Source organism: Bufo gargarizans, unplaced genomic scaffold, assembly GCF_014858855.1.
Source record: "Bufo gargarizans isolate SCDJY-AF-19 unplaced genomic scaffold, ASM1485885v1 original_scaffold_1224_pilon, whole genome shotgun sequence".
NCBI classification, from domain to species: domain Eukaryota; kingdom Metazoa; phylum Chordata; class Amphibia; order Anura; family Bufonidae; genus Bufo; species Bufo gargarizans.
Window position 1 is genome coordinate 143546 of NW_025334280.1, and position 8285 is coordinate 151830.

General features: G+C 58.8%; 1 protein-coding gene across 2 annotated transcripts in view; it reads left to right on the top strand.

Annotated features, from left to right (window-relative positions):
• Positions 1-3240, top strand: part of LOC122923127 (cholecystokinin receptor-like) — a 127830-nt gene extending 124590 nt beyond the window's left edge. For both annotated transcript variants that reach the window (XM_044273851.1, XM_044273850.1), the window contains exon 5: positions 2260-3240. In XM_044273851.1, coding sequence (XP_044129786.1) covers positions 2260-2792 — 533 coding nt within the window. In that variant the 3' untranslated portion in view covers positions 2793-3240. The remainder of the gene's footprint in view (positions 1-2259) is intronic.
• The last annotated feature ends 5045 nt before the right edge of the window (positions 3241-8285 follow it).

The following is an 8285-nucleotide window of genomic DNA, read 5'->3' on the forward strand; positions in this document are numbered from 1 at the left end:
CTCATACGCTGGAACCTAAGCCCTCCTGACACTGTAGCAAACCCTAACTTAGGGAGCAGAGAATGAGACAGCCGGTACCTTCCACCGTGAAGGGACCAGCGTCTCCCTGAGACCTAGAAGCAACACACGCACAAAGTGGAAAACAGGAGGACTTAGCTTAAGACGAGCGGGAAGTAGAGGATCCACAAACAACTATCATAGAACTCCAGAAGGAAATATTAACCGCAAAGTCAGCAGTAAGAGGTGGACTTCAATAGAGTCTCTTCACAGCTAACAAGCCGAACGTGTGGAGAGGTGGGATCCTGCCCACAACAAAAAACGGAAGGGAAACACAGAAAGACCTGTCAGATAGACTCACGTGCTGCAAGTCTATCCGATCTTCTCAGATCTCTCACAGGGCAGGCAGTGACATATGGACACAGCAGATCCTATAGTATGGACACACCAGATCCACCAGTTTGGATACACCAGATGCAGCAATATGTACACAACAGATCCACCAGTGTAGACACCAGATCCACCAGTATAGACACACCAGATCCAGAAGTATGGATGCACCAAATTCACCAGTATGGATGGATCAGATCCAGCAGTATGGACACACCAGATCCAGCAGTATGGATGGATCAGATCCAGCAGTATGGACACACCAGATCCAGCAGTATGGACACACCAGATCCTATAGTATGGACACACCAGATCCTATACTGTAGTATGGACACAGCAGATCCAGCAGTATGGACTCACCCGATCCTATAGTTTGGACTCAGCAGATCCAGCAGTATGGACACATCAGATCCTATAGTATGGACACACCAGATCCAGCAGTATGGACTTACCAGATCCTATAGTATAGACACAGCAGATCCAGCAGTATGGACACACCAGGTCCTATAGTATGTGTAGCCAAACATGTTCTGCTACAGTATGGACACAGCAGATCCAACATTATAGACACACCAGAACCAGCAGTGTACACACACCAGATCAAGCAGTATGGACACAGCAGATCCTATAGTATGGACACAGCAGATCCTATAGTATGGACACACCAGATCCAGCAGTGTAGACACACCAGATCCAGCAGTATGGACACACCTGATCGTATAGTATGGACACACCAGACCCTATAGTATGGACTCACCAGATCCTATAGTATGGACACACCAGATCCAGCAGTATGGACACACCAGATCCTATAGTAGGGACACACCTGATCGTATAGTATGGACACACCAGACCCTATAGTATGGACTCACCAGATCCTATAGTATGGACACACCAGATCCAGCAGTATGGACACACCAGATCCTATAGTAGGGACACACCTGATCGTATAGTATGGACACACCAGACCCTATAGTATGGACTCACCAGATCCAGCAGTATGGACACACTAGAACCAGCAGTGTGAACACACCAGCTCAAGCAGTATGGACACACCAGATCAAGCAGTATGGACACACCAGATCCTATCCACAGCAGATCCTATAGTATGGACACAGCAGATCCAGCATTATGGACATACCAGATCCATCAGTGCGGTCGCAACAGATCCAGCAGTGTGGACACAGCAGATCCACCAGTGTTGACACACCGGATCCAGCACCATATCCGTTAGTATGGATGTACCAAATCCAGCATTGTGGACAAACCAGATCCAGCAGTATGGACGCACAAGATTTAGAAGAATGGAGACCCGAGATTCATCAGTGTGGACACAACAGATCCAGCAGTGTGGATGCACCAAATGCTAGTGTGGAAGCACTAGATCCAATGATGTGTAAATACCAGTATGGACCACCAGATCCAGCAGTATGGATGCAGCAGATACACCCATCTTGACGCACCAGATCCAGCAGTATGGACACACCAGATCCAGCAGTCTCAATTTATAGAGGGGCCCTGGTTTCGATCTCCCGTTACCTCCATATTTTCTCATAAGGTGTAAGACTGACTTTGAGGACCGCGGGTGATGTCATAGTGTGGGTATTGGTGAGGGGCAGTTTTACCAGGACAGTCTAACCACCGGTTGTAGGGATGACTACACTGCAGTGGCCATATGTGACAGACAGGACAGCCATAGACGAGTACTAAGGAGATATTTGCTTGGAGATGGTGTAGACATGGCGTATCTTCCCTTCTGGTCCTGCAGCCTGGACAGACTCCTCATCCACTTCCTCCAGTTTCTTCTAACATTTTCCAACCTTTTTTCTTATTTGGGCCTAAAACCCTTGTGTTGTTTCTTCTATCTTACAGCCATTAAGAATGGCGTCAGTGTCGCCATATCAACATCTGCCACCAACTGTGATGAGAGCGATGGCTGCTACATCCAAGTTAACAAACAACGTAACACTATGGAGATGTCCACCCTGACTCCAGGCGCCTGCACCAAGATGGACCGCGCCCGCATCAACAATTCCGAAGCCAAGCTCATAGCCAAGAAGCGCGTCATCCGCATGCTGATTGTCATTGTGGCCATGTTTTTCATCTGTTGGATGCCAGTTTATGTTGCCAACACCTGGAAGGCCTTTGATGAGAAGTCCGCCTATAACATGCTCTCCGGAGCCCCCATTTCCTTCATCCACTTGTTGTCTTACACGTCCGCTTGTGTCAACCCAATCATCTACTGCTTCATGAACAAGCGCTTTCGTAAGGCATTTCTGGCCACATTTGCTGGTTGTATCAAGCCTTGCCGGCGTTTTCGTGAACCCGAGGAGGATATAGGGGCCACGGGGGCTTCTTTTTCCAAGTTCAGCTACACCACTGTCAGCAGCTTGGGGCCTCCATGAGCGCTGCCTCTAACATGGAAGGATTGTGAGCCCCATCTCGGGACCAGCACTCCAATATAGACCACTCCACGCATCCTCCCAAAAGAGCAGGACGTGCTCCTCCATGGATCTATGGCACGGAATGCAGCCCTGATGGACCACACGACTGGTTCCTCCTGTTCCTCTGGTGCTGTCCTGTTGTGTGATCACAGGAACCAGTATTAAAGACGCATGAGTGTGGGTCCGAGCACCCGAAAGACACGATTGTTGATGTTGTACCTCTGTATGTTGTAATATCGTGCAATATATGAAGTGTTGGGTGCAGCTGGACATTGGCGCCTCGTGTTACAGGAATCGGGAATGATACCACTGATTTGTGAGGAGGCACCTATGAGCGTATGGATGTTACCATAGGGTTAATCTGTCTGATCAGAGCTAGGAATTCTGGGAATATTAGAAGTCAGTGACAAGGCAGTTCAGGGGTCCTGGGGCCACATCTGTATGTTGGCTGTATGTTTGCCCATGTTCTCGTGGGTTTCCACCAAGTTCTCTGTTTTCCTCCACTCATTGGATCCAATGTGTGAGATAGGGAAACAAGATTATAAGCTCCTGGGGCATGGATGGTGAGAGTAATACATTGTAGACCACATAGGGAAACAAGATTATAAGTTCCCGGGGCATGTATGATGGGAGTGATACATTGTAGACCACACAGGGAGATTAGATTGTGAGCTTCTGGGACATGGATGATGGGAGTGATACAGGGACAATTAAAGGGGAATACTTGCTGCCCTGAGTAAGGATTCCTCCTGTCAATATGCAGAAATACCATCCATCACTCCATCAGAACGCCCCATGACCTGCAACTCCGGAGGTTCCCAAATAAGATGCCAAAGATACAGATATAGGACCTGGTTCACACTGGTGTCAGGGCTTCAGATATAACCAGAGTCGGGATGGGGGGGTTGATGGATCTGTTGTCGTATCCTGATGGATCCCATTGACTTTTCTCAGTACAGATAAGCCAATGGAACGGACCCTGACACCAATGTAAACAGAGGCAAACACAGACTTTACCACTGGGGGAAGAGATGAAGTCCACTGTGACGTCCTGGAGCCTCTCTGTTCTGTCCTATAGATCAATTAGATTCAGTGAAAAACATCCCAGTAGCAGTGAGTGCTGGGGAGCGGTGCGGCTGGGGGTCAGTGCTGGGGAGAGGTGCGGCTGAGGGTCAGTGCTGGGGAGAGGTGCGGCTGGGGGTCAGTGCTGGGGAGCGGTGCGGCTGAGGGTCAGTGCTGGGGAGAGGTGCGGCTGGGGGTCAGTGCTGGGGAGCGGTGCGGCTGGGGGTCAGTGCTGGGGAGCGTTGTGGCTGGGGGTCAGTGCTGGGAAGCGGTGCGGCTGGGGGTCAGTGCTGGGGAGCGGTACGGCTGGGGGTCAGTGCTGGGGAGCGGTGCGGCTGGGGGTCAGTGCTGGGGAGCGGTGCGGCTGGGGGTCAGTGCTGGGGAGCGGTGCGGCTGGGGGTCAGTGCTGGGGAGCGGTGCGGCTGGGGGTCAGTGCTGGGGAGCGGTGCGGCTGGGGGTCAGTGCTGGGGAGCGGTGCGGCTGGGGGTCAGTGCTGGGGAGCGGTGCGGCTGGGGGTCAGTGCTGGGGAGAGGTGCGGCTGGGGGTCAGTGCTGGGGAGCGGTGCGGCTGGGGGTCAGTGCTGGGGAGAGGTGAGGCTGGGGGTCAGTGCTGGGGAGCGGTGCGGCTGGGGGTCAGTGCTGGGGAGAGGTGCGGCTGGGGTCAGTGCTGGGGAGAGGTGAGGCTGGGGGTCAGTGCTGGGGAGCGGTGCGGCTGGGGGTCAGTGCTGGGAGCGGTGCGGCTGGGGGTCAGTGCTGGGGAGAGGTGCGGCTGGGGGTCAGTGCTGGGGAGCGGTGCGGCTGGGGGTCAGTGCTGGGGAGAGGTGCGGCTGGGGGTCAGTGCTGGGGAGAGGTGCGGCTGGGGGTCAGTGCTGGGGAGCGGTGCGGCTGGGGGTCAGTGCTGGGGAGCGGTGCGGCTGGGGTCAGTGCTGGGGAGCGGTGCGGCTGGGGGTCAGTGCTGGGGAGCGGTGCGGCTGGGGGTCAGTGCTGGGGAGAGGTGCGGCTGGGGGTCAGTGCTGGGGAGAGGTGAGGCTGGGGGTCAGTGCTGGGGAGCGGTGCGGCTGGGGGTCAGTGCTGGGGAGCGGTGCGGCTGGGGGTCAGTGCTGGGGAGAGGTGCGGCTGGGGGTCAGTGCTGGGGAGCGGTGCGGCTGGGGGTCAGTGCTGGGGAGAGGTGCGGCTGGGGGTCAGTGCTGGGGAGAGGTGCGGCTGGGGGTCAGTGCTGGGGAGCGGTGCGGCTGGGGGTCAGTGCTGGGGAGCGGTGCGGCTGGGGGTCAGTGCTGGGGAGCGGTGCGGCTGGGGGTCAGTGCTGGGGAGCGGTGCGGCTGGGGGTCAGTGCTGGGGAGAGGTGAGGCTGGGGGTCAGTGCTGGGGAGAGGTGCGGCTGGGGGTCAGTGCTGGGGAGCGGTGAGGCTGGGGTCAGTGCTGGGGAGCGGTGCGGCTGGGGGTCAGTGCTGGGGAGCGGTGCGGCTGGGGGTCAGTGCTGGGGAGCGGTGCGGCTGGGGGTCAGTGCTGGGGAGAGGTGAGGCTGGGGGTCAGTGCTGGGGAGCGGTGCGGCTGGGGGTCAGTGCTGGGGAGAGGTGAGGCTGGGGGTCAGTGCTGGGGAGAGGTGAGGCTGGGGGGTCAGTGCTGGGGAGAGGTGCGGCTGGGGGTCAGTGCTGGGAGCGGTGAGCTGGGGGTCAGTGCTGGGGAGCGGTGCGGCTGGGGGTCAGTGCTGGGGAGCGGTGAGGCTGGGGGTCAGTGCTGGGGAGCGGTGCGGCTGGGGGTCAGTGCTGGGGAGAGGTGAGGCTGGGGGTCAGTGCTGGGGAGCGGTGCGGCTGGGGGTCAGTGCTGGGGAGAGGTGAGGCTGGGGGTCAGTGCTGGGGAGCGGTGCGGCTGGGGGTCAGTGCTGGGGAGCGGTGCGGCTGGGGGTAGTGCGGGAAGCGGTGCGGCTGGGGGTCAGTGCTGGGGAGCGGTGCGGCTGGGGGTCAGTGCTGGGGAGAGGTGCGGCTGGGGGTCAGTGCTGGGGAGCGGTGCGGCTGGGGGTCAGTGCTGGGGAGAGGTGAGGCTGGGGGGTCAGTGCTGGGGAGCGGTGCGGCTGGGGGTCAGTGCTGGGGAGCGGTGCGGCTGGGGGTCAGTGCTGGGGAGAGGTGCGGCTGGGGGTCAGTGCTGGGGAGAGGTGAGGCTGGGGGTCAGTGCTGGGGAGAGGTGAGGCTGGGGGTCAGTGCTGGGGAGCGGTGCGGCTGGGGGTCAGTGCTGGGGAGCGGTGCGGCTGGGGGTCAGTGCTGGGGAGCGGTGCGGCTGGGGGTCGGTGCTGGGGAGAGGTGAGGCTGGGGGTCGGTGCTGGGGAGAGGTGCGGCTGGGGGTCGGTGCTGGGGAGCGGTGCGGCTGGGGGTCAGTGCTGGGGAGCGGTGCGGCTGGGGGTCAGTGCTGGGGAGCGGTGCGGCTGGGGGTCAGTGCTGGGGAGCGGTGCGGCTGGGGGTCAGTGCTGGGGAGCGGTGCGGCTGGGGGTCAGTGCTGGGGAGAGGTGCGGCTGGGGGTCAGTGCTGGGGAGCGGTGCGGCTGGGGGTCAGTGCTGGGGAGAGGTGCGGCTGGGGGTCAGTGCTGGGGAGCGGTGCGGCTGGGGGTCAGTGCTGGGGAGCGGTGCGGCTGGGGGTCAGTGCTGGGGAGAGGTGCGGCTGGGGGTCAGTGCTGGGGAGAGGTGAGGCTGGGGGTCAGTGCTGGGGAGAGGTGCGGCTGGGGGTCAGTGCTGGGGAGAGGTGCGGCTGGGGGTCAGTGCTGGGGAGCGGTGCGGCTGGGGGTCAGTGCTGGGGAGCGGTGCGGCTGGGGGTCAGTGCTGGGGAGCGGTGCGGCTGGGGGTCAGTGCTGGGGAGCGGTGCGGCTGGGGGTCAGTGCTGGGGAGCGGTGCGGCTGGGGGTCAGTGCTGGGGAGAGGTGAGGCTGGGGGTCAGTGCTGGGGAGAGGTGCGGCTGGGGGTCAGTGCTGGGGAGAGGTGCGGCTGGGGGTCAGTGCTGGGAAGCGGTGCGGCTGGGGGTTAGTGCTGGGGAGCGGTGCGGCTGGGGTCAGTGCTGGGAAGCGGTGCGGCTGGGGGTCAGTGCTGGGGAGCGGTGAGGCTGGGGGTCAGTGCTGGGGAGCGGTGCGGCTGGGGGTCAGTGCTGGGGAGAGGTGCGGCTGGGGGTCAGTGCTGGGGAGCGGTGCGGCTGGGGGTCAGTGCTGGGGAGCGGTGCGGCTGGGGGTCAGTGCTGGGGAGCGGTGCGGCTGGGGGTCAGTGCTGGGGAGCGGTGCGGCTGTGGGTCAGTGCTGGGGAGCGGTGCGGCTGGGGGTCAGTGCTGGGGAGCGGTGCGGCTGGGGGTCTCGGTTCTGCGGTTGGAGGGTCAGTGCTGGGGAGCGGTGCGGCTGGGGGTCCGTTCTGGCCCTGCGGTTGGGGGGGTCGTCCTCACAGCTGGATTTCTGGGTTGCGGTTCGTTGTCCATGAATATTTTACTGGTGCCGATGAATAATTGAGCGGTCGGGAGCCGCGATATTCCCTGATATCAGAGCACGGGCCAGGAATCCGGGCGTATCACACGCATGGACGGGCAACTCATGAAATACATTAACTGCTTTTGTAATGGTGCAGCGCAGGGTGGTTGGTGTGTGTGCCAGCAGTGATGTCACCTACAGGGACAGGCAGGCACAGATATCTGCAGATGTAGCAGAGCTGTGTGTGTCATTTGATTCTTTGGTGCATGGTGATGTGACCAGGAGCTCAGCTCTGCTACGTCTGGAGGATTCTTGTATTTATGATGATAACTCAGATTGTCCTGGTTACAATATTTAAAGGGGTTCTCCCACGACAAATGTAAAAATTGAAAATCAGAGATCATATAGGACATGACAATCTCTTCCTAACAAAGCTAGAAACAGCCCTGGACCTCACATGGATCCAGAGATCTCCTCATTCATTGCTCTTCTAGATTTATATTATGCTGCAGCTCAGGGGGCGTGTCTTCTCTGCTGCAGCTCATGGTGTGTGTCCATTCTGCTGCAGCTCAGGGGGCGTGTCCTTTCTGCTGCAGCTCAGGGGGCTTGTCCATTCTGCTGAAGCTCAGGGGGAGTGTCTTCTCTGCTGCAGCTCAGGGGGCGTGTCTTCTCTGCTGCAGTTCAGGGGGCGTGTCCATTCTGCTGCAGCTCAGGGGGCGTGTCCATTCTGCTGCAGCTCTCTTCCTGTCACAGCTCAGGAGGCATTTATAGGATGGAAATGAGCATCTGCGGCCTTCTCCGTGAGCAAGACAAAGAAATATGAAAAAAACAAGCAGCAGGTGGCGCCACACAGATAGATTTAAAGGGAACCTGTCACTGGGATTTTGTGTATAGAGCTGAGGACATGGGTTGCTAGATGGCCGCTAGCACATCCGCAATATCCAGTCCCCATAGCTCTGT